Source organism: Hippocampus bargibanti, linkage group LG18 (genome assembly GCF_051943395.1).
Source record: "Hippocampus bargibanti isolate YZ-2025 linkage group LG18, ASM5194339v1, whole genome shotgun sequence".
Taxonomy (NCBI): domain Eukaryota; kingdom Metazoa; phylum Chordata; class Actinopteri; order Syngnathiformes; family Syngnathidae; genus Hippocampus; species Hippocampus bargibanti.
The window spans coordinates 14,148,024-14,174,347 of record NC_142751.1 but is presented as its reverse complement, the minus strand read 5'-3'; the positions used below and the strand labels follow the sequence as shown (position 1 = coordinate 14,174,347).

At 46.7% G+C, this 26,324-nt stretch overlaps 2 protein-coding genes across 2 annotated transcripts; one reads left to right on the top strand and one right to left on the bottom strand.

Annotated features, from left to right (window-relative positions):
* Positions 1-616: 616 nt before the first annotated feature.
* Positions 617-17,942, bottom strand: apc (APC regulator of WNT signaling pathway). Its single transcript, XM_089020142.1, is given in 19 exon segments — positions 617-1,390; positions 1,393-3,469; positions 3,471-5,234; positions 6,744-6,958; positions 7,030-7,146; positions 8,628-8,705; positions 8,792-8,931; positions 9,869-9,964; positions 10,048-10,248; positions 10,327-10,504; positions 10,594-10,680; positions 10,953-11,003; positions 11,097-11,159; positions 12,939-13,052; positions 13,142-13,250; positions 13,322-13,490; positions 13,567-13,654; positions 14,893-15,051; positions 17,797-17,942. Coding segments are annotated over 18 exon segments (6,207 nt in total). The 5' UTR covers positions 15,031-15,051; positions 17,797-17,942; the 3' UTR covers positions 617-868.
* Positions 17,943-19,615: 1,673 nt separating this feature from the next.
* Positions 19,616-25,554, top strand: fktn (fukutin). Its single transcript, XM_089020143.1, has 10 exons — positions 19,616-19,838; positions 20,826-20,885; positions 20,956-21,156; positions 21,229-21,375; positions 22,672-22,802; positions 22,890-23,022; positions 23,183-23,312; positions 23,398-23,531; positions 24,437-24,561; positions 25,303-25,554. The coding sequence occupies exons 1-10, from the start codon at positions 19,737-19,739 to the stop codon at positions 25,514-25,516; spliced, it is 1,377 nt and encodes a 458-aa protein (XP_088876269.1). The 5' UTR covers positions 19,616-19,736; the 3' UTR covers positions 25,517-25,554.
* Positions 25,555-26,324: the final 770 nt, after the last annotated feature.

The following is a 26,324-nucleotide window of genomic DNA, read 5'->3' as shown; positions in this document are numbered from 1 at the left end:
TAAATGTGCTATTGTATTGTAATTAAAGAAATAAATTGTACTTAATAAATAGTCGTTGATGTAGTTCCCTCTGGACGCTATCAGAGTGAAGTTACCGTGCTAATACCCTCACACACACTGTCCCCTGCTAGCTGCTTTTCATTCATCAAAATCAAGAGTTTTTCAACCTATTCAATTGCCCGAGAGCCTTGCTTAGACAACACAGAAACACCAATTAGCCACGCGTAGCAATGGTGGACTTAGCATACCCGTACTGGGACGCTAAGTCACACAAATGCACCCCTTGTTTGCGTTTTTTGATGATCTCCTTCTTCTGCCTGACCGTCATTTGGTTTTTGGTGTCCTCTTCGGCTTAACACTAGCCTTTGATGGGGGTTTTTGTTGGTCCCATTAATTGCAAAAGTACTCCACTTGATAGAAAACAAAGTCTGCACTCAAAGGGGGTGTGGGGAAACTAGTCCGTTTCGTTTGCCGAAAACTAGTTTGAAAGCCAATATTATATTGTGGTAAATTGAATGTTCATAAGGCGAAAAGTTTGTAAAATAAAGCATTCGTAAGCTAAAGTATCATGCTAGCTGTGTGTCTCATCTCAAATCAGGGGTGTACGACAAAAGTGTTGAGAGCTAAAATGTTGACTTTTATTCTTGTCTTATGTTGCCAAAAACATTTAAATTAATAAATTAGGCATTACAGTGTTTGTCAGTGAAAACATCAACCACGTCCACACCAACTGGATCCGCTAAACCGCGGGGGGAGCATGCGGAAATACGAGCTAAGCGCTACACATCGTTAGTGGTAGAAAAAGACAGGCAGATTGACTGACTGACGGCTGAGTCTGGCCAATAAGGGGAAAGAAGGGGCGGGGCTTTCATACGGACGTGACGATATAAGAGCCGCGTTCGCCACCGCCGCCGCCCGATTCTCCTTCGCCGCCCTTGGGCTCCCGCTTTTTGGTGACGGGAGTGGGGATAAGCGAGGGGCGAGAGGGCGTGGCTGCGGCGGGCGTGGCGGGCGAGTCAGGGTTGCTCTTCCTGGGACTGGGCGTGTAGTTGAAAGGGCTGACCCGGGCGGCCACGGCGCCGCTGCGCTGTTGAAGGCGTTGCGGAGGCTTGTCGTCAAGGCTGTCGCAGCTGCGCCGTAAGTTCAGGTTGGAGGACGGCGACGAGGAGGACGACGAGGAGGAGGGGATTTTGGAGGGGGCGGGGATAATGGGCGGGGCGTTGGGCGAGCGGGCGGAGCAAGACGAAGACGAGCGCGGGTTGTTGACGGGGCAATCCTCAAGACGTACCCAGATTTGGTCGGCGTCCCGGCCGGCGCCGTCCGAGGCTTCGGCCACGCCGGCGCTCTTGGCCCGCCGCCACGTTCCCTTGGAGCGGGCGGCGGCGGCGGCGGCTCGTCCTCGCTTCGGCCCTTCTCGCTGGACTCGGACGAGGCGGACAAGATGGAGGACGAACTTCCCGTTCGCTTCCAGGTGCCCACCCGAGGCAACGAGGTGGAATGTTTGCTCTCGCGCTTCCAAGTGCCCGTGCGACTCAAGCGCGGCGACGAGGAGGAGGCGGAGTCCCGAGGGCGAGACGGGCTCTCCGATTGCGAGCGGACGGCGTCCTGTCTGCGAGCGGTCGCCGCCGCCGTCGTGGACTCTTCCAGCTTCCGCTTGAGCGTGGGACTGGGCGCCTCCTTGATGAAAGTGGACTGACGCACCAGGGCGGGTTTCTCCGCGTCCGATTTCTCCTTGGGCGGGGCCTTGGTCGCCGCGGTAACGGCGGCGGGTTTGCCGGTTGCTTTTTGGGCGGCCGGCGACGCCGTCCGCGGCAGCTGCGAGGGTCGCCCTCCTCTCTGGGAGGAACGCGACGGCGTGGAATCCCGCGACGAGTCGCCGCCGCCGCCGCCCGGCGCTTTGGCGGCGGGGGCGGGCGTTCTGGGTTTGCTCCGCCCCCTGGCCGCCAGCTCCGTCCTGGGCTTGCCGGTGATCAAACTCCGGTAGACCTTCTTGCCGCCCCTCAACGCCTTCTGCTCCTCTTCGTCGTCGTCGTCTTTCTTCTTCTTGTCCTCCGCCGACGGTTTGAGCACCTTGGCGCCTTTTTTGGGGTCGTCGCGCAACGGCGGCGGCAGGTGCAACGGCGAGCCGACGGATTTGAGTGACAGCACCGAATCCGAGTCGGACGAGCCACGGCGGGATAGCGACGAGGTGGCGGCGGCGGCGGCGTTGAGGCTGCTGACGATGGAGTTGGCGCCTTCTTGAATGGCCTTCCAATCAAAGGATTCCGAATCGGGGGAGGCGGGGCTTTGCGGCACGTCCGCCGGCTCCTCTTCGGCGCGGATGTCGTCCTCCTCGGGAAGCGGCGCGGCGGCGGCGCTTTTCTTCTTCTTCTTGGGCATGGCGGAGCTGATGCACTCCTGCAGGAGGTCGTCTTCGGAGTCGATGCTGAGGGAGCTGAGCGACGAGTTCCTGGAGAAGCAGACGGGCGTGTCCTCCACGTGGAAAGCTTTGGGCGCGTAGCTGCACAGGCGTGCCTTGGGAGGAAGCGGCGCGGGGGCGGCGGCGGCGGCGGCGTCCTTCTCGGGTTGCGGCGCGGCGAATTCGTTGTTGTTGTTCTCCTGGTCGATGTCGCTCAGAGAACTCAGCGACGAGTTTCTGGAGAAGCAAACGGGCGTGTCCTCGATGGCGAATTTTTGCTTCTCGTCCAAAGCGGGCGGGTTGGCGGGCGTTTTGTTTTGAGGGAAGGTCGCCGCCGCCGCCGCTTTTTTGTCCCGCTTTGCGCCGTCATCGTCGTCAAAGTCGAGCGAGCTGAGCGAGTCGTTACGGGAGAAGCAGCAGGGGGTCCCCTCGATGGGCGTGTAGCGATGCGGCGAATCGAAGGCGAAGCCCGGCTTGACTTTGGCGCGCTGGGTGGGCTTGACGGGCGACGTGGGCTTGAGCGGCGCGGCGGCGGCGACGGGCGCCGGACGCTTTTTGTGTTGCTGGGGGCTAAAAGGGGGCGGGGCTTGGGCGGACGCTCGAACGGGCTTCTTGGGTTTGGCTTTAGGCATGGCGGCGCTGATGCACTCGGCTAAGATGTCGTCGCCGTTTTCACCCTCGGGGGGTCCGGCGCGGGGCGGCGACGGGGCGGCGGCGGCGGGCGCGGCGGCGGCGGCCTCCCCGTTGGGGGGTGACTCGATGGTGAGGTCGCTGAGCGAGGTGGCGGTGGAAAAGTTGAGGGGCGTTCCTTCCACGCAGTAGACTCGCGGAACCTCCTCGGCGGCCGGCGGCGGCTCCTTCCTCTGCGGGGGGAGGAGCTTGTAGACAGGAAGCTGGCTGGCTTTAACCGGCTGGGGGTGGGCGGGCTGCTTCTTTGGTTTCCGTGACGACTTGGGCATGGCCATGATGATGCACGCCTCCAGGATCTGAGTGTCGTCATCGTCGTCGTCCGTCCGACTCTTGGAGTCCGCGTCGGGGCGCCGATTGGGCCGATTCGCCGCCGCCATCTTGTTTGACGTCGGCGGCGATGAACGGCTCGTCCAAACTGAGCGCGCTCAGACTGGACGCGTACGAGAAGCCGTGCGGCGTGCTTTCGGTGGCGAAGTGCAGTAGGACGTCGGCGCCGCTCTCCTCCGTTTCCTTCTTGGCGGCGTTTTGGTTCTCGTCGCGGCGGACGGGAGGCGGCGGCGGCGGCGGGGCTCGCGGCGGCGGCGGCGGCGTCTTGGCGCGGCTGGGCGGCATAGTTTGCCCCGGGCTGTCGGGAAGGTCGCTGGGGCTGACCACGCCGCTGGGCGTGCCGCTACACGGCTCGCTGGAGCGCACCGAGCTGGCGATGGACGAAGTGGAGAAGCTGTCCAGCGAGCTGACCGACGTGCAGCGGCTGAACATCAGCGGCGTCTCCTGAGCGTACGGCGGCTCCGGCGGGCTTTTGGGGGTCCGGGACCCCGAAGTGGCGTGGCCGTGGTGGTGCGCCCGGCGGCCGCGGGCGGCGGGAGCGGCCGCGGCGTGCGCCGTTTGACTCTCCACTTCTTTGAGCCGCCGGCGGCGTTCCTGCGGTCGCCGTTCCTGCGACCGCTCGCGGTCGTCGCCGGCGCCGCGCCGCTTCCCGTCGGCGTCCTCCTCGTCTTCCTCGGGCGACAGCGAGGACAAGGAGCTTCCGCCGGAGAAGCAGATGGGCGTGTCCTCCACGCAGTAGGTCTGCGGGGATTCCCGGTGACCTTTGGGCGGCGGCTTGCCGGCGGGCGGCGGCGGCGAACGGGCGCCGTCCGCGGGGTCTTGGGCGGCCTTGCGCGACACCTCGCCGTATTTTAAGCTGTAATCGATGGGCTGCTCGGGCGCGGGGTCGCCGGCGTAGTTGGACGGCGGCGCCATGATGTAATGAGAGGGCGGCGGCGGCGGGATTCGGGCGTTAGCGGCGGCGTCGCCGCGCATCCTCAGCGCGTCGCCGTCGTCGTCGTTTCGGCTGCGGCGGCTCGGACTTTGCCTCCCGGAATTGAGCTGCTCGTCCGAGTACTTGAGGCTGTAATTGATGGGCGTGTCCACCTCGGCGCCGTCGTCGTCCGCCATGTGGTTGACGCTGCGTATTTTGTGCGCCAGGTCGGCCGGGTACTTCCTGTAGACGCAGCAGCGGTCGGCGCCGCTGTCGTCCGACGAGTAGAGCGGCTCCGACGACGGTTTGGTTTTCCCGCGGTTGCCGTAGCCGTCGGCGCTGGTGACGCTGTTCAGGCTGTCGCTGGACGCCCGCACGCTGGCGGCGAAGACGGGGGGACGCGCGTACGCCGCCTCGTCGGCGGTTTTAGGACTGGCCAGGACCGGCGTGTTGGCGTAGGGGCGCGCGGCGTTCGTCGGCCCGCCCCCGCCGCAGCCCCGCCCCTTCCTGTGCGCCGCCTTGGGGCTGAGGTTGTCGATGTTATCGAACGTCTCCGACAGCTGTTGAGCGTCCAGCTCCTTGAAAAGCGCCTTCTGCTTGCGGGCGTGAAGCGAGGGCGCGCCGGCGCCGGGCGAAACCACGCTGGCGTCCTTGTAGCGGGCCGGTCGGTTGGCCATCAGGTTGCGCAGGGCGGCGGCGCTGCCCATGGCGATCATCTTGTGGCGGGAATGGATGAGATTGCGCAACATCCCCACGGCGCCGAGCTCCCATAAGGCCTCCTGGTCCTTGGCGTCACGCGCCGAAAGGTTCCAGAGGGTTCCGCAGGCGTTGGACACGATGGTCAGGCTGTGCGACTTGAGATGCTGCAGCAGCGTCGGCAGGCAGCCGTGCTCGCGCAGGACGTGCCTGCGGACGATACGCGCTCGTCGTTAAATAATAACAATAATAATAATAATATTGCATTTCAAAACTCTCTTTACAGTCACAGGACGAGTTTTTCTGTGTGTGAGTAGTAGCGGCAGCCACACGCGCCGGCGTTCACTCAACCCGAAAGTAACTCAAAAAGATAGAAAACTATCTTGCTCGATAATTGATAGCTAATAGCTACCTAGATAGATAGCTAGCCAGCTAGATCGCAAATAGAGAGCTAGCTAGATAGCTAGCAAACTAGATAGCAGATAGAGGGCTAGCTAGATAGCAAATAGAGAGCTAGCTAGATAGCTAGCAAACTAGATAGCAGATAGAGGGCTAGCTAGATAGCTAGCCATCTAGATAGAACATAGAGAGCTTATATTTATATAATGATATTGTTAATTATATACGACATTTGAATCTATTTGATCCCGTTTTAATTTAAAAAAATGAATTTATCTGTTATATAATATTAAAAAAAAACAAGTCTAAAGCGACAGTTCCACAAATGCAATGCCGCAAAAAATATATTTAAAAAAAACAAGTCAAATAGATGGAAAACTAGCTAATAGATTGCCAGCTCTCAATCCAGCCAGCCAGCTAAATAGCCACACAGCTAGCCAGCTAATAGATAGCCAGCTACCAATCCAGCCAGCCAGCTAAATAGCCACACAGCTAGCAAGCTAATAGATAGCCAGCTATCAATCCAGCTAAATAGCCACATGGGCTAGCCAGCTAATAGATAGCCAGCTATCCATCCAGCCAGCCAGCTAAAAAAAACCACATAGCTCGCTAGCAGATAGCCAACTATCAATCCAGCTAAATAGCCACATCGCTAGCCAGATAATAGATAGCTAATAGATAGCCAGCTATCTATCCAGCCAGCTAAATAGCCATACAGCTAGCAAGCTAATAGATAGCCAGCTATCTATCCAGCCAGCCAGCCAGCTAAATAGCCACATGGGCTAGCCAGCTAATAGATAGCCAGCTATCCATCCAGCCAGCCAGCTAAATAGCCACACAGCTAGCAAGCTAATAGATAGCCAGCTATCCATCCAGCCAGCCAGCTAAATAGCCACACAGCTAGCAAGCTAATAGATAGCCAGTTATCCATCCAGCCAGCCAGCTAAATAGCCACACAGCTAGCAAGCTAATAGATAGCCAGCTATCCAGCCAGCTAAATAGCCACACAGCTAGCAAGCTAATAGATAGCCAGCTATCCATCCAGCTAAATAGCCACACAGCTAGCAAGCTAATAGATAGCCAGCTATCCATCCAGCCAGCCAGCTAAATAGCCACACAGCTAGCAAGCTAATAGATAGCCAGCTATCCATCCAGCCAGCCAGCTAAATAGCCACACAGCTAGCAAGCTGTCCACTGCGAGACTAATAAAGGCAAATCCAATCCAATCCAATCCAATCCAAGCTAATAGATAGCCAGCTATCTATCCAGCCAGCTAAATAGCCATACAGCTAGCAATTTATAGCAGCGAGTCGGGCTAACCTGTACGTCTCGTTGGTGGCGATGAGGCTGGAGACGTTCCTCAGGATGCCGCCGCCGCTCTCGATGATGGCCAAGGTGTTGGTGTGGCTGCGGTGCGTCAGCGTCCCCACCAGGAAGGCCAGCGCGCCGTCCACAGAGCAGATGTCCGCCTTGTTCTCCGTGCAGTGCGCCGACAGGTTCCACAGGGCGCTCAGGACCGATTTCAGCGTGGATTCCTGAGACACCCCGGACGGTCACGTTCTCGCCGTTCTCGCCGTTGACGTTGCCGTCCGTCCTCGCGACTCACCTTCTGGACGTCCAAGGCGCAGCCCATGAGCGCTCGCACGCTGCCGACTTCCCGCAGCGTTTTCTTGCTGTTGACGTCCGCTCTCCATGACAGGTTCCTCAGCACGCTGGCGATCACCTGACGGGATGATTGACAAGTGGGGTCAACGCACCGCTTGATGATGATGATGATAAAAATAAAAATACATTAAAAATAAATAAATAAATAAGAAAATACAAAATAGATAAAAAAAATACAAAAAAAAAAATAATAATAATAAGATCATAATTATAACAATGATAATAATAATGTCATATAATAATAACAATAATAATAATAATAACAATAATAATAATAACTATAATAATAATAATAATCCATTGAATTTCTAAGCACCTTTCAAAACCCTCAAAGTCACTTTATTGTTAGTTTTTCTTTGGGTGAGCAGTGGCAGCCATTCGCGCCAGCGTTCACTCAACCCGGAAGTAACATAAAATGATCACTACACAACAACAATAATAACAAAACCAATAACAATAATAATAATAATTTTCATTTATAAGCGCCTTTCAAAACTCTCAAAGACACTTTACAGTCACAGGATATTTTTTGTGCGGGTGAGCAGCGGCAGCCATTCGTGCCAACGATCACTCAACCCGGAAGTAACATAAAATGATTACTACACAACAACAATAATAACAATAATAACAATAATAATAATAATAATAATAATAATAATAATAATAATCCATTGAATTTCTAAGCACCTTTCAAAACCCTCAAAGTCACTTTATAGTTACAGTTTTTCTTTGGGTGAGCAGCGGCAGCCATTCGCGCCAGCGTTCACTCAACCCGGAAGTAACATAAAATGATCACTACACAACAACAATAATAATAAAAACAATAACAATAATAATAATAATTTTCATTTATAAGCGCCTTTCAAAACTCTCAAGGACACTTTACAGTCACAGGATATTTTTTGTGCGGGTGAGCAGCGGCAGCCATTCGCGCCAACGATCACTCAACCCGGAAGTAACATAAAATGATTACTACACAACAACAATAATAACAATAATAATAATAATAATAATAATAATAATAATAATAATAATCCATTGAATTTCTAAGCACCTTTCAAAACCCTCAAAGTCACTTTATAGTTACAGTTTTTCTTTGGGTGAGCAGCGGCAGCCATTCGCGCCAGCGTTCACTCAACCCGGAAGTAACATAAAATGATCACTACACAACAACAATAATAACAAAACCAATAACAATAATAATAATAATTTTCATTTATAAGCGCCTTTCAAAACTCTCAAGGACACTTTACAGTCACAGGATATTTTTTGTGCGGGTGAGCAGCGGTAGCCATTCGCGCCAGCGATCACTCATCCCGGAAGTCTCTCAAATAGATAGAAAGCTAGCTAGCTAACAGATAGCTAATAGATATCCGGCTAGTTATCTATTGTACCATGTATTTATTTATCTATTTTACCATTTATTTGACAGCTTTATATAATAATGATAATACATTACATTTATAAGCGCCTTTCAAAACTTTCAAGGTCACTTAACTTTGATACCGAACCGGGAGGTGACAAGACAAGACGTCGCACCTGTTGCAGATCTTCACTCTCGGATTTGAGTTGCGTAACCATGGCGCGCATGCATCCCTTCATGGAACACAGCGTGGCCTGATGAGCACACACACAAAAAACGGGATGAGGCGCTGAAGACATTGAAACTCTGCCGACGCGGAACCCGGCCAACGGCAGCCGACCTTGTTGGCCACGTCTCCAAAGGTCAAGTTGGTGAGCGCCATGCCGGCGTAGCGGCGCAGCGTGACGCTGTAGTGGTCGCCGCTGAGGCCCAACATCTCGCAGTCAACCTGCAGCAACTCCGCCACCGCCTGGAGACCGCCTAAGTGTGGGAGGACATGGAATTGAAAACAATTGGAATAAATGACATAAATACTCATCATTATCACGTAAAAAAATATTACACAAGTGATTAAATAAAATAAAAAAAAAAACAGTAATATCTAATTATTGCTAATTTAATCATTAATTATTCTATTAAAAAATACATTAAAAAGCAATAAATGAAATACAGACAGATATAAAGTTACCATCATTTCAATAAATAATTATAAAAAAAAAATAAAAGAAATAAAAAAATTAAAAAGGGAATATGAATATATATTTATCACAAATTAAATACGTAATTATAAAAAAATAAATAACAAATTAAAAAAGGAATGAATAGGTAAAAATAATAAATTAAAATTGTCACTATCATGAAAGGAAATAAATAATCACTATCAGAAAAAAACATACAAAATGAATAATTCAAATTAATATCTAAAATATAATTATCACAAATTAAATACATAATTATAAAAAATACAATAAATTTATCAAGCAATGCATAAATAAAATAAAAAATGAATATGAATATATAATTATCACAAATGAAATCAATAATAATGATGAAAAACAAAATAAAAAAGCAATGAATAAAATAAAAAAGGAAGATGGATATATATTTATCACAAATTAAACAAATAAAATAATAAAAAAATAAAATAATTCAATTAAAAATGAATATAAATATACAGTATAATTATCATAAATTAAATATATATTTTTTTTCTACTGATCCACTGCGAGACTAATAAAAGCAAATCCAATCTAATATAATAATACTTATAAAAAAGTACAAGAAATAAAAAAAACAAATATGAATTTATAACGATGACAAATGTTATGACTTTTCGAGGATGTCAATCACGCAGCTATTTAACTCAAGACGGATCGGACGGGAGATAAAAATTTTGGAGGGCGTTCGGGTAGCTCACCGAGCTCATTCATGGCGTGTCGATGTTCCTCGTCGAAGGAAAGTTTCATGAGGACGCAGACGGCCGGACAGATCTGGTGGTCGACGGGCGAAGGCACTGCCACATGGAACGTCAATCAAAACAAGCGTCACGAGGTCACGAGGTCGCGAGGTCACGAGGCTTCCGTCGACGCCGCTCACTGGGGTTGTCGTCTTGCTCCAAGCCCCTCTCGTGATTTTCCTGCCAGCTCCAGCAGGCCTCGCAGTAATGGCGAACCTGCTCCAGCAGGTGGAGCACGCGGATCTCCCGCCGTCCCCGTTTGTCGTCGGGTTGACTGTGCACGATGTTGTGCAAGGCGGCCGAGGCGCGGGCGCGGGCCTCCTTGCTGCCGCGGGAGTTACCTTGGCAACCGAAAAGGAGGATGTGAATGAGCGAGGAGGGGTGTGGGGGGGGGGGGGGGAGTAGGGGATGGGCGTTACCTAGCAACAGCGAGTCCTTGTCGTTGCCGTGCAGCAACTGGATGAGCAACGGCAAGCAACCTGATTGGCGCATGGCGATGCACGAGTCCTGCGAGCTGGACATGGCGAGCAGCGTACGGGACATGTCGTCCTTGTCGTGTGTCCCCAACATGGAGAGAAGGCTGTATACCATCTCCACCTGCAGGGGGGGACGCATGCTATCGTTAGCATCTAGCTATCGTTAGCATCGGATCGAGCAGGCCGGGCTGTCGCCGGGCGGGAGACTACCTTTGTTCCGAGGTGGCTGGTGATTCGCCGAGGCACGGGGTAGGCCGTCTCATTGGCCGGCTCGTGTTCCAATCGGGCGGCTGCGTTCTGCGGACCAACGAGGAACGTCACCAAGTGAGACTTGGGAATATAGCGTTTGCCATTTATACATTTCAAAAGTGACGGGGTGTGGCTTTAAAACGAAGCAATGGACATGATTTGCTTTTGTGGGCCGAATCAAATGATATGGCGGGCCAGATTTGGCCCACGGGCCTTGACTTTGACAACTGTGCCTTCCCTCATTCACTGCCATTCCCGAATTTATTTGGGATTTGAAAAGCATGACGTGCAAACATGAATTTCACAATGGCTCAAGCTACCTGAGACACCCCCAGATTGCCGCCGCCGCCGCCTTCGTTGGCGCCTTCCATCTGCACAGACGAAAAGCAAAGGAGATAAGCGAGCATCCCGCCTTCCTTTAACACACAACCAAACCAAAAAACAAAAAAAAAAAAAAATCATACCTGCAGTCGAGCTCCCAGTTTGTCAATGTCTCTCTCGATTTGATGGATGCGAGCCGTGCGAGCCTGCAAACGGACGAACCACATTTAGAACCCGAACGCTCGGAAAAGCTATTATCTGTTAGCTATCTGTCTCTATATGGCTAGCTAGTTAGCTATCTATTAGCTAGCTGTCTCGCTTTCTATCTATTTGAGTTATTCCGGGTTGATTGAATGCCGAACGCCTAGCTAGCTAGATATTTGCTATCTATTTGCTATTTATTTTCTATTAGCTATCTGTTGTCTGTCTGTCTCTATATGGCTAGCTTGTTAGCTATCTGTTAGCTAGCTGTCTCGCTTTCTATCTATTTGAGTTATTCCGGGTTGATTGAATGCCGAACGCCTAGCTAGCTAGATATTTGCTATCTATTTGCTATTTATTTTCTATTAGCTATCTGTTGTCTGTCTGTCTCTATATGGCTAACTAGTTAGCTATCTAGCTAGCTAGCTAGCTGGCTCGCTTTCTATCTATTTGAGTTATTCCGGGTTGATTGAATGCCGAACGCCTAGCTAGCTAGATATTTGCTATCTATTTGCTATTTATTTTCTATTAGCTATCTGTTGTCTGTCTGTCTCTATATGGCTAGCTAGTTAGCTATCTATTAGCTAGCTGGCTCGCTTTCTATCTATTTGAGTTATTCTGGGTTGATTGAATGCCGAACGCCTAGCTAGCTAGATATTTGCTATCTATTTGCTATTTATTTTCTATCAGCTATCTGTTGTCTGTCTGTCTCTATATGGCTAGCTAGTTAGCTATCTATTAGCTAGCTGTCTCGCTTTCTATCTATTTGAGTTATTCCGGGTTGATTGAATGCCGAACGCCTGGCTAGCTAGATATTTGCTATCTATTTGCTATTTATTTTCTATTAGCTATCTGTTGTCTCTCTGTCTGGGATGGCTATCTAGCTAGCTATCAATTAGCTGTCTGGCTCGCTGGATAGCTATGTAGCTATTACCTATATGGCTATCTAAATAGCTATCTATTAGCTAGCTGGCTCGCTTTCTATATGAGTTATTCCGGGTTGCGTGAACGCTGAACATCTAGCTAGCTAGCTAGCTATTTTCTATTAGCTGCCTGTCTGGATGGCGATCCAGCTAGCGATCTATTATCTGTGTGGCCCGCTGGACAGCTATCTAGCAGACTAGCTATTAGCTAGCTGGCTATCTAGCTAGCTATCTATTAGCTAGGTGGCTCGCTTTCTATCTATTTGAGTTATTCCGGGTTGATTGAATGCCGAACGCCTAGCTAGCTAGATATTTGCTATCTATTTGCTATTTATTTTCTATTAGCTATCTGTTGTCTCTCTGTCTGGGATGGCTATCTAGCTAGCTATCAATTAGCTGTCTGGCTCGCTGGATAGCTATCTAGCTATTACCTATATGGCTATCTAAATAGCTATCTATTAGCTAGCTGGCTCGCTTTCTATATGAGTTATTCCGGGTTGCGTGAACGCTGAACATCTAGCTAGCTAGCTAGCTATTTTCTATTAGCTGTCTGTCTGGATGGCGATCCAGCTAGCGATCTATTATCTGTGTGGCCCGCTGGACAGCTATCTAGCAGACTATCTATTAGCTATATGGCTATCTAGCTAGCTATCTATTAGCTAGCTGTCTCGCTTTCTATCTATTTGAGTTATTCCGGGTTGATCGAACGCTGGCCCACAGAAAACACATCCTGTGACTGTAAAGTGACCTTGAGAGTTTTGAAAGGTACTTAGAAATGAAATGTATTATTATTATTATTATTATTATATTATGATAAAAGCAGCAGAAGGCGTGGCGGCAATGACGGACGGACGGACGGACCTCGGCTCGCTTCTCCATCTCTTGACGGGAGCCCAGCTGTTCCTCCATGGCGGCGTGAATCTGGCGAGCCTCAAATTCCAGCTGACGACGACTCATGTCTGTCTGTAGCGTGAACTGAAATGGGATTTGTGCAAGTGTGAATTTATGTTTTTATTTTTTAATTCCATCCCAAAAAAAAAATGAAATGAAATGTTGCACCTTACATTTTCACTAAGAGGCAAACTGTCGATCCTCTTGGTCAGGTTGAGAAGTTGAGCGTAGTACCAGCCTTTCTCCTTCTCCTCCTTCTCCAGCTCAGCCAATAGGAGGGCTCTGTCAACGGCCACGGCCAATCAGAGAGCAGATTGGCCAAAGAGGCGCTCGTAGCGCGTCTCTCTCTTTACCTCTCCTTCTCCAACTCCTCCAGGCACCTGGCGTGGCCATCTCTGGATGCGGACGGCGGCTCCCTCCGCGAGGCCGAACCTCCGCCGGAGGAGGCGGAGCTTGATGAAGAGGAAGGCGGTACCGGAGGTCTCGGCCGGCCTTTAAATCCGGCGGGGTCCAGGCTCATCTCTGCGCGATTGGTTGACAAAAACTCTTACAACGACTCGGTCCAGACTTGAAAATGGCAGCCGAGGCGCCGGTTCACCTTTCAATCTGACGATGAGCTCCAGCTGAGAGCCTGATGCCTCTTCAGTGTCTTCTTCTATGGTGCCCTGAAGTTGCTTCAGCACTTCCTGGTTCGCAAAAATATATGACAAACATACATGGCAAACAAAATGGCTGACTATTGAGTAACATTGCTGCTGCGGAAGTTCCCAACCGTGACAAAAATCAAGTTAATATCTATGAGAGTCTCTATGTATTTTTTTAATCAATTTTGTAGTCATTTGTCGCAGCTTGGAATTGAAGCGGATTTACGTGGGGCAAGAGATATGAGACAATTTCTTTTCGTCAAAGGATGCTACAGCTTCGTGTTTGCTTTCAGCATTTAGCTTGTAGCAGACGTGCGCGTTTCACTATGATGTCCCTGATCCACTGGTGAAAAGGATGCTTTGATCTCCTCCTCTTTCGTCGAGAACTGCTTCATACAATAAAGAGGGTGCAAAAGTGTGTAAGATTGAATGACTGTGTGTGTTTCTCCACTGCAAGACTATCTATTAGCTGGCTAGCTATCTATACAGCTACCTGGCTATCTATTAGCTAGCTAGCTGGCTATCTATTAGCAATCTATCAACTAGCTAGCTGGCTATATATTAGCCATGTATTAGCTAGCTTTTTATTCAGTTATTCCGGGGGAATGCTGGCGCATGTGGCTGCCGCTGCTCACCTGCAGAAAAAAAATATCCTGTGACTGTAAAGTGACCTTGAGTGTTTTGAAAGGCGGTTAGAAATGATTATTATTATTAAGACGACAAGGCTAATCCAATCCAATCACTTACAAAAATAAAACTTAATAAAAATGGTCCCATTAATTGTCATTATATTCCTGTAGTTTTTGCCCAATATTACCGTTTGCCCACCAGGGGGCGGCAAACCGCGAAATGTATTAGCATGACAGAAGAAACAAAAGAATACATCGAAAAATCACATTTCCACAAATGTCAACAATTCCCCAAGAAAACATATTTTTATGTTTTAACAATGATAATAAAGCGATAATAATGCGACTCACCACAATCAAGCGACAGCGTTCATACAGCGCCATGGCATCGAACAACAACAACAATAATACAGAGGGCGACGCCACACGTGAATTCGGCGCCGCCCAGTAGGCAGGAAACAGGACGTAGAGACATTGTGCGTATCCGAACAGGAAGCAGGAAAAAGCAGCAGGAAGTAACAGAGAAAAATAGTGTGCAAAAAAAAACAAAAAAAAAAAACGGGACAATAAAGGTCAAGAATAAGACCCGCTTAAGAGGTCATTTGAGATGAACGACAGGATGGAAGTTAGCCCCGCCCCCATCAAACGTACCTTCATATTGGACGCTTCCGTCTCCAGTTTGGTGAGATGATTGGAGTTGTCCTGCAGCTCTTGTCGCAGGTTGGAATTCTCCATCTTCAACACCTCCACCTGCCTCAGCAGTTGGTCGTACGACGCCCCCGCCGACATCTTGTCCCGCTGGCCTCTGACCTGACGCGGCCGCCGAATGAGTGACGGCATGGACAAAAAAAAAAAACAACAAAAAAAACAACAAAACATGTCAAGGTCAGCAAGGTCAGCGAAGAGCTTGTCAATCAATAGTTTGGATTGAGCGAGTAACAAACGTCAATGGATAATTCCGCCGGCGTGCGACGGTGACCGTCAATGACCGCCCCCCCCCCCCCCCCCCCCCCCCCCCCCCCCCAAAATATGTGCCCAGTTTTTGTTTCTTGCTCAAATTTGGAGCAAAAATCACCTTCAAATGTTACATTTAAAGGACAACCGACAACTCCGGACAAGTTGTGTCCATAATTTGTAAAATCGCTTCAAATGACTTCTACTGAGTGTATTTTACATAGATTCCACGCATATAGCTATTCAGGAAGTCTTGTTTTCAAGTTCATGACGATGCCCTAAGTGATGTCACGGAGGGAACGCCCCCTGACCGAGAAAGCGACACACAATGCATTTTGGGTACTTTTTTTTCGTCTGATGGCGAAATTAGAAGGAAAACACATAGATAACGCAATGGTGAATCGTTTTGTGTTGCACCAAGACTACTATTTGATACTAGTTCACACAAATTCCCAGCGGACAAATCAGCCCATTTCCAACAAAGCTCGTGCGCCATCTTGTGCATTTTCTGGGCGCTATATTGGAGTCCAGATGGCTCGAATTGATACGGAAGGACTTCTTTTATTGATTCAAACATTTATGCTTTCCTCTTCAGAACTATTTGAATCATATTCATAACTGGATGAGTAACAAGAAAGCATCTTCTCCCAATCTCAAGCAATTGTTTTGATTCTAGAGCACGGCAAGACGTCCTGGCGTGATGTCACAAACAAGGGGGCGGGACCTTCGGAAACTCGCAATTTTCGGGGTCATTTTGGGACACTTTAACTAATTTTTATTGGTGTTTTGCATTTGACTAAAAATATCAGCCTGCGTGTTTTGGGTATTTTAGATGCTATAAAACGTTTTTCTGACGTCAGTTTAAATTATTTTCATTTGGTGCGTTTTATTTAGAAAAGTCTCCAGGGTGTATGCAGGGTTGTTTTATTTTGGCGACCAGGTGGAGGACAGTCTAGAATTGTCCTTTGTGAGGGATGGCGTCAAGCTAGACATCATCTTCTTCTATGAAGATGGTGACCTGATCTGGAACCAAAAAATGGTGTCGGTTGTCCTTTAACACCTGATTTCCACACACACACACAAAAATAAATAAATACATACATAAAATGAAAACGGCGGCTGTCATACCAATTCTTAAAAAGCCCGGATCTGATCCCAATGACTTCAAGAACCTTCGCCCCATTTCTCACTTTCCTTTTATTTCAGAAATCCTTGAAAAAATGGTTTCGTCGCAGCTACACTCTTACCTCTCCCAGAATGATCTCTACGAACCATTCCGATCTGGTTTATCTGGTCTTAAAAGTCACGAATGATCTTCTTTTGGCAGCTGATGCCGTTTTACTCTCCATTCTCGTCCTTCCTGACATCACGGCAGCTTTTGACACCATTTTTCATCCCCCATACGCTGGTTCCACTCTTATGCGCTTAAAATGAAATGTGTTATTATCATTATTATTATCTATTTCCTATGCTTTTAAGAAAGTAATTGATATCAGAATCATCAGAATCAGAATCATCTTTATTGCCAAGTATGTAGAACACACAAGGAATTTGTTTCCGGTAGAACACGCTGCACTAGTATCGTCGTCAAAAAAACTGCTAAGTGGCACTATACAGTTCCATTTTGGCTACTGTTGAAGAGTTCAAAGAGTTAATGGCTTGGGGGAAGAAGCTGTTTAAATGTCTGCTGGATTTGGTGCGCATGGATCGGTAGCGCCTGCCTGAGGGGAGTAGCTGGAAAAGGTGGTGGGCAGGGTGCGCAGGGTCCAGTCGGATTTTCCGCGCCCTTGTTCAGATTCTTGCAGTGTGCAAGTCCTCGAGAGTGGGTAGGGCGGTGCCAATGATTTTTTCCGCCGTCCTAACTGTCCGTTGAAGTCGGATTTTGTCCATTTTTGTGGCGGCCCCGAACCAAACGGTGATGGAAGAACACAGGATGGGGGGGGAGTGGCCATTTGAGAAATGTGAGGTTTCATGAAAGAGGAAGAATGAATATGGCGAAATCTGAATTCAAATGAGTGTCCATATTTCAGGCGGTGATGTGCACGTACGACAGGGTTGCAGTTACCTCGAAAAAATAAAATATGGTGTTATTTCAGATTAAATATTCTGTCAAGCGCTTTGTTACATTGAAAGCTGCTTTTAAAGCATAATATGAATAAAGATTTGTTGAATCCGATTTGGATTCGGTGCGCTAACGCATCCACCCATCACGTACGCGCTTAGAGGAGGCAAGACAAGAAGATCCTTCATCTTTTCCCTGTCGTCATCCTCCATTAGCGGTCGGCCATTTTCTCAGCCGACATCTTAATCCGCACCCCCAACATCACCCCCCGACGGTCCCCTTCGCGGTGGCTTATTGAGGCTCGCAACGCTAACAGAAAGAAGAAGCACAACGGAGACAATGACAAGAGGTTTCCTCGCCATCCCCACCGCCACCCCCCCCCCCCCTCCTCCTTCACTATCCGCCCACCCTATCTTCCTGCACCCCCCCCCCCCACCACCACCAGGCGAGCTCGGGCAAGAACAAAGAGCCAAGGAATCAAACGCCGGGTACTGGAATGTGAGCAGAAGGAGAAATAAAGAGAGAAAATGGCAGCTCACCCCATCGCTGTTGCCTCCATCGGCTCCTCCGCCGTGTCTGACACAAGCATCAGCTGGGTACAGCGTCGGCCAATAGGGAGCCACGCTTACGGGGAGGAGGGGAGGGCCATTTAACCCGAGCCCACCCTGCCCCTGCTGTTTCTCCCGGTATGTTTTTTTTTTTGCCTGAGATGCAGGCAGCGCACTGACTGGGTTACCGTGTTCCGTGCATGTCACAGTTAAGTGTGGGTAAAAATGGATGACAGTGGACCTCGGTTGTATTGGGGGGGGGGTTAAAAGGCTTAACCAGCAAAAGTCTGTGACACCCATTACAATAGCATTGCGGGGAGAAAAAAATAGATATAATCAGTCAGTAGCACTGAACAGTTTGGGTGGCAAATGTAGAAATATAAATATATATATTAATAATAATACATTTAAATTATAAGCGCCTTTCAAAACCCCTAAAGGACAATTTACAGTCACATATTCCCTGTTTTCCATCATTTCATGACTGAAAACAAAGGAGATGTATAGCTGAAAGGGTGGAAGTCAAGGGGTTTGGAAATTTATGGTGAAACAAGGTCACTAAACTACTCATGGATTAAGAACAAAGAACAATGGTTATTGCTAAATCGGAGAAGTGATTAGTTACAGATTGACCAATGAATCATTGCACCTCTGTTGAAAAATATAATGTACCATCTGGTGCATTGATTCTTATGTGTCATGTTGTGTGATGGAATGAGCCATGATGCATTGCATGACATGTAACTACGTTGATGGCTTCCCAACAGTGATTAAAAGAAAAAAAACATGCTAAATAAGCAAATTGTCACTTCATACCACCATTATCATCATCTTTCCTCAAATATTTGACAGGAAGAAACACTGATAAGACTTTCATTATGGGACCAGAACGAGAAACATTTCGTTTTATGAACAAGGCGTATTATAAACAACTTGTTATCTTGAAAAAAAAAAGATTTGTCAACATTTTCACATCAGTAACAACAAGAGCATTATAAGCATTGAGCACACAAGGCTGACAACTAATGCTAACGACGAAGAGCATGTGGAGCACCAAAATGTAAAAAAAAAAAAAAAAAAAACACTTTTAGTCTCTTAAAACGTGCGTGTCGCTTAAAGAGTGTAACGGTGTTTGTTTTCATCCGGACATATTAGCACGCAGCTATGCTAAATAAAACCCGAGCTAAGCTACGAGCATGATGCTACTTCTTACCCTGTGTGTTTCCGAAAAGCATCAAAATGTCGTTCTTCGACGACAACATCAGCGACAGGAGGCCAAAGTGTGGATGGAAAGCGGCCAAAGAGCCGGCGGCGGCGGCGGTGTGTCACGTCGACATACAAACGTTGCGCTAGTCCAACTTTTCGGTCAACTTTTCACTTTACAACTCGAACCGCAGGCGACCCGCCATCTTGTTTCTCAGCGCGTGCGTGTCGGGGTTGTACTAGTGTCCGCGCACACGCATTTATGGGGAGTTATCAAAATGACGTCACGGTACAACGTTCTCGCCTCGAGATACAATACTGTACTTGATATGTAGATAAATTAATATGGATTACTTCGTGGATAGTTACCTACGTTATATTCCATTTTAATTTGAGATTTGACAGTTGTATATCTATCCCCCATCCATTTTAAACACCGACATTTATCCCATCGTATGCGTTATTTCATTACATCAATCCATTAACACGTGATTTATTGAAATAAATTACGATAAAATAAATACATATTAGAACTGAACATTTTTGGAAATAAAAAGCTACAATAGGTATTTAAATAACATGAAAATGTAGAAAGCGGAAGTGAGCGAATATTCATGTGGACGATGAACAAGATGGCGACTGGCTGAATCTCGGGGACGACTTTTGGAGTTTTGTCGCGGTGCTTGCAGCCGAAGCCGAACTAATGTTCCGGCGGATATGCGGTGCAAATGCCTCGCGTGAACCGGACGACGCTGCTGTGGCTGCTGGTTGCGAGCAGCCTGATTTTTCTGCTTTTCCAGCTTCGCCACTACCGGAACTACGCAGGCGAGGTCAGACGGCGCAATTTATGACGTCATTTCAGAGCGACATACAGTAAATGTATGAAAAATAGAGGCAATTTTCTCAGTCTTTGACGCATTTTCTACTCTCCAACCACTACTTTTATAAGTACTACTGAAGTATAATAAACACTGCTGTGCGTGATGATTCAACTAAATGATCATTTGAAACTCTACCTGTCTCTGAGACGCCCAGAATGGCCGTCCACAGGTGATACCTTGGCTTACGAACTTAATTGGTTCCCAGACAGGGTATGTAAGGCGAAAAGTGTGTATCCCAAAAAATAATTTCCCATAGGAAACCATTAAAATGAGAATAATCCCTTCCCTGGTCCCCATAAAACATAATTTTCTAATTTTCTAAGCCTTAAAACTACACAAAATATACCTTATTTGATGTATAATAAATGTGCTATGGTATTATAATTAAATAAATAAACTGTACTCTATAATAAAGTCATTTTATTTACCATTGTGATGGTCGTTGAAGGCTTGATGGAATGAAGTGGCCGTTTTCATCAGCATTAAACACTTGATGAGGAACGTAGCCTTCTTCTTTCACCATCTTGAGGAATGATCCCTTGTAGGTGCTTTCTCTGCCATAATTTTACCTAGTTCCTCATCAATTGTGTTCTGTTTAGCTGGGTTGATAGCTTTTTGCACCAAGTGAATTGATTATTTGTGGAGCCTGATTGATGGGAATTTTAACCTTGTAGTCTGCACTCTGCCTTTGAAGGGGGCGTGGTATAGAGGACCAAAACAAGCCGGCTGCCATTTTCTTGTTAGGCGAACGGGCTCATTCGCAAACGACATATCATTTATTGTGGCAGCTCTGTGTGTATCCCGAAAAAATAGTTTGTAAGCCAAGGTAAAATTTTCCTAAATTTAACGTTCGTAAGCCAAAAAGTTCGTAAGCCAAGGGCTTCGTAAACCGAGGTATCACTGTACTCATTTTGTGACAAGTGATGTCTTTTCCAGAATGGGACCCACATGCTGAGACGGACACCTGGTCACATGACCGCCAGTGACTTCCAATGGGTGAGTGGAGATGACAGATGCCCAAATTTACTGTGACTATTATATTGAGTCATGCGTGATGTTTCCTCAGCAAACCATGAAGACGTTCCTGCGTTTGTCGCGGCGTTTCCAACTACCGCTATTCCTGGCCGACCCCGCCCTCCTCGGGCTCCTGACGCAGGACGCCATGCTGGAGCGCGATCGGTCGCTACGCGAGGCTCACTGCAGCTTCCTCTGTAGCGGCCGAGCGGTGGCGTCCTTCGGCCTGCTAGCTAACGCGTGGACCTACAACGTGAGTCCAACGCCATGCGGCCGCTCCTCGCGACCGTCCCGTCTGATTTCCTCCGACTTCCTCTCATGACAGGCTGCCTTCCGATTGGCTGCCGAGGAGAAAGGCTTTGAGCTGCTGGAGGTGCGAGGGGAAGACCCTCGATTGGCTAGTTTGGACCTCCTGTCGGGGGAGGACATCCCCCTGCATCTGCTACTCCGCCTTCGTGGCTATATCATCCAGGTGGGCGAAATCTGAATGAAAAAAAAATATTGTTTTTGATCTACTATGCTGCATTAGCTATCCATCTAGCTGGCTAGCTACCTAGCTAGCTGTCTATTTGCGATTAATTTTCTATCTATCAGCTATCTAGCTGACTGGCTAGCTATCTAGCTGGCTATCTGTTGGCTATCAATCTATTAGCTCACTAGTTGAATGTGCTAAGTAGTATAATGTAAAGCTAGCTAGCTATTAGCTATGTAGCTAGCTATCTATTAGCTCTGTCCTGGAGAGTTTTGAAAGGCGCTTATAAATACAATGTTTTATTATTAGTAGCTATCTATTAGCTCGCTAGTTGAATGTGCTAAGTAGTATAATGTAAAGCTAGCTAGCTATTAGCACTATGGCTGTCTAGCTAGCTAGCTATTAGTTATGTTCTTGAGAGTTTTGAATGGTGCTTATAAATACAATGTATTATTATGAGTAGTTTTCTATTTATGTGAGTTACTTCCGGGTAGAGTGAACGCTGGCGCGTGTGGCTGCCGCTGCTCACCCACACAAAAAAAAAACGATCCCGTGACTGTAAAGTGACCTTGAGAGTTTTGATAGGCGCTTAGAAATTAAATGTATTATTATGATTATTATTATTATTATATGAATAATATTAATAATAATACATTTCATTTCTAAGCGCCTTTCAAAACTCTCAAGGACACTTTACAGTCACAGGATATTTTTTCTGCGGGTGAGCAGCGGCAGCCACATGCGCCAGCGTTCACTCAACCTGGAAGTTCTTTCATTATTAGAATGAATAAACAAACCTATAAATAAATACATAAATATATATATATAATATATAAAAACAAACAAATATATACCTATATATAATACATAAATACATAAATATATATATATATAAACAAACAAATAAATACATAAACAAACACATAAATACATAAATAAATACATATCTAAATACATAAATAAATGTATATATAAATAATAATAATAATAATAATACAATTATTATAATTATTATTAGTAGTAGTAGTATGAATTATTATTGTTATTAGCTATCTGGCTCGCTTTCTATCTATTTGAGTTACTTCCGGTTTGAGTGAACGAACGCTGGCGCATGTGGCTGCCGCTGCTCACCCAAAGAAAAACTTCTCCAGTGACTGAAAAGTGACCTTGAGAGTTTTGAAAGGCGCTTATAAATGAAATGTATTATTATATTATTATAAACATCTTTAATTGAGCATACTTTTATGACTGACTAGCTTTCACAGTTGAACTTCTTTCCCACCATATTGTTTGTAGGTGGTCTTCCTGTATGAGCGTAGCGGCGACTACTTGTGGCACGGTCCGCTACGCCTCAAAAGCAACGCGGACCGCGGCTTTGCGCCATTCGCGCAGATGGACTTTGGACGCCACGCGGGCGCCTATGACAGGTGACGTTGACGTTTCGGAGTTCAATTAGTGTGAAATAAATGACGCCATCCCCCCCCCCCCCCTCCCCCTCCCCCTCCCCCACGCAGACCCCATCTGATACTAACAGTCGTGGACGGTTTGGATATCGCCATCCCTCTAAACATCTCCGACTTCCTGTTTCAACATCGCCGCGCTCACTTCCTGGAGTGCCGCTACCGAGACGCGCGACGGTTCCTACGGGTTTGACCTTTGAACTTTTGGTCAATCGCGTGATGCCAACAATGATGCATGTGTGTGTGTGTGTGTGTGTGTGTGTGTGTGTGTGTGTGTGTGTGTGTGTGTGTGTGTGTGTGTGTGTGTGTGTGTGTGTGTGTGTGTGTGTGTGTGTGTGTGTGTGCAGATCTACCCTGACGACGCGTCTAACGAGGCGCTGGATTTTCGTAATAAAGCAAAATCTTTGCTACGGGTGGCCGCCATAACCCTGGCACGTCTGCACGTCCCCTTTTGGATTAGCAGCGGCACCTGTTTGGGTAGAAAAAAAAAAAAAAAAAAAACACGTGAGACATCTTGAAAGTGTTATTTTCATTGTTAGATTGCAGCTGTTGCCCCCTGCAGGTTGGTTCAGGCAGTGCGGCTTCATTACGTACAGCCGCGATGTGGACGTTGGGATTTTTATCAGCGACTATCGCCCTGATATCATTGCGGCCTTCTTGAATGCCGGACTGTCACTCAAACACAAGTTTGGGAAGGTGATTATTTTGTCACCTTTAAAGGACAACCGACGTCACTTTTTTGTTTATTAACTGACGTCAGAAAAACGTTTTATAGCATCTAAAATACCTAAAACACGCAGTATGATATTTTTATTCAAACGCAAAACACCAATAAAAATGACGTAAAGTGTGCAAAACTGCAAAAAAAAAAAAATCGAGCTGCCAATTGGGCATTTTCAGAAAGTCCCGCCCCCAATTCGTGACGTCACACCAAGACGTCTTGCCTTGCTCGAGAATCAAAACAATGGCTTCAGATTCGGAGAATATGCTTTCTTGTTACACATCCAGTTATGAATATGATTCTAATAAAGGCATATCCAATCCAATCCAAATAGTTCTGAAGAGGAAAGCATACATGCTTGCAATCGATTAAAGAATTTATTCCGTGTCATTTTGAGGCAACATTGGGGGGGAAATGTAGCACCAAAAAAGAGGCAGAAAATGGCGACAAAGCTCCGTGTAAGGAATTAATCAGCCCGTTTCTACAGGCTGATTAATTCCTTACATGGAGCTTTGTCGCCCTCTTCTGCCTCTTTTTGGTTCTACACAAAGTACAGCAGCAAAATGCATTGACATTGATGGAAGGACTGCTACTATGTGCCCTTTTTTCGGTCAGGGGCGTTCCTTTAGTGACGTAACATGAGGACTCGTCACTAACTCAAAAACAAGACTTCCGGAATATTCAGCGCAAATCTTAAAAACGTAAAATATAGCAGCTATATGCAGTGGAATCTTTGTAAAATACGCTCAGTAGAAGTCATTTAAAGCCATTTGACAAATTATGGACGCAACTTGTCCGGAGACGTCGGTTGTCCTTTCATTTGGTTCATTTTATTTTGAAAAGTCTCCAGGGTGTATTATTGTTTTATTTTGGCGACCAGGTGGAGGACAGTCTAGAATTGTCCTTTGTGAAGGATGGCGTCAAGCTAGACATCTTCTTCTTCTACGAAGATGGTGACTTGATCTGGAATGGCGGCACGCAGGCCAAGAGCGGCAGGAAGTTCAAGTAGGTGGACGGCGGCCATGTTTGCGATGGCAATATTAATAATACATTTCATTTCTAAGCGCCTTTCAAAACTCTCAAGGTCACTTTACAGTCACAGGATCAGTTTTTCTGCGGGTGAGCAGCGGCAGCCACATGCGCTAGCGTTCACTCAACCCAGAAGTAACTCAAATCAATAGAAAGCTAGCTAGCTAGCTAACAGATAGTGAATAGCCAGCTAGACAGTTAGCTAACTAGCTAGATAGCCACATAGCTAAGGTAGCTAGCTAGCCAGACAGCTAATAGATAGCAAATTGATTGCATATAGACAGCCAGCTAGGTAACTAGATAATAGATAGCAAATAGATAGATAGAAATTGGATAGAAAGCTAGGTAGCAAGCTAGATAGCATTTTTATAGCATAGTTATATCCTCTTTGGCCCATTTTGAGCCCATCAAATCCACGGCTACGTTTGAATCACTCTTACATGAAGATGACCGTTTAACAGGCTATGTCTGTTCACCTCAGATTGACCCCAGATTTTCTGTGCTTCCATTGTGGGCCTTGTAAGCATGAAACGTTTAAATACGATAACTTCTATTCTGTCTATTCTCTATAACTCAGTTTATTATGTATGTTTTTTTTTATGAAAGCATAACTACTTAGCTGTTTTTTTGGTTTTTCATTCTGAGCTTTCAGATTGTTGTGCAATAGAGGGGCGGCCATGTTGATGACGCTGTCGTTTTTTTGTTTTTGCTTCTTAGGTACGTGTTCCCTCGCTTCTCGCTATGCTGGGCTGAGCTAGCGGAGATCCGAGTGGGAGTCCCGTGCGAGACGCTGGACTATTTGATGGCCAATTACGGTGCGACGTGGAACGTCCCGCAGAGGACATGGGACTGGAAGTCGTCACCCAACAATGTCCAAGAAAATGGGATGTGGCCTCCTGCTCAGTGGGAGGAGCTTATTCAATTGTTTTGACACTCAATAAATAAACCAAAAAAAAGCCATTTTTGCTGTTCTTTGTTGAGAAATAATCATATTTTGAATTGAATTGTTACTTTCAAATCAAATTGTCGTCCAATAATTTTGTCTTGGAAAGCTTTGTGGAGAGATAATAATAATAATAATAATAATAATACATTTGATTTCTAAGCGCCTTTCAAAACTTTCAAGGTCACTTTACAGTCACAGGATCAGTTTTTTCTGTGGGTGAGCAGCGGCAGCCACACGCGCCAACATTCACTCAACCCGGAATAACTCAAATAGATGGAAAGTTAGCTAATAGATAGCTAGATAGATAGCTAATAGATAGCAACATGTACCAGCGTTCACTCAACTCGGAATAACTCAAATAGATAGAAAGTTAGCTCGCTAGCTAATAGATAACTAAATAATAGCTAGATAGCTAGTTAGATGGCTAATATATAGCAAATAGATAGCTAGCCAGGTAGCCACCTAGCTAGTTAGATAGCAAATACATAGCTAGCTAGATAGTTAGCTAATAGATAGCAACATGAACCAGCGTTCACTCAACTCGGAATAACTCAAATAGATAGAAAGTTAGCTCGCTAGCTAATAGATAACTAAATAATAGCTAGATAGCTAGTTAGATGGCTAATATATAGCAAATAGATAGCTAGCCAGGTAGCCACCTAGCTAGTTAGATAGCAAATACATAGCTAGCTAGATAGATAGCTAATAGATAGCAACATGAACCTGCGTTCACTCAACTCGGAATAACTCAAATAGATAGAAAGTTAGCTCGCTAGCTAATAGATAACTAAAT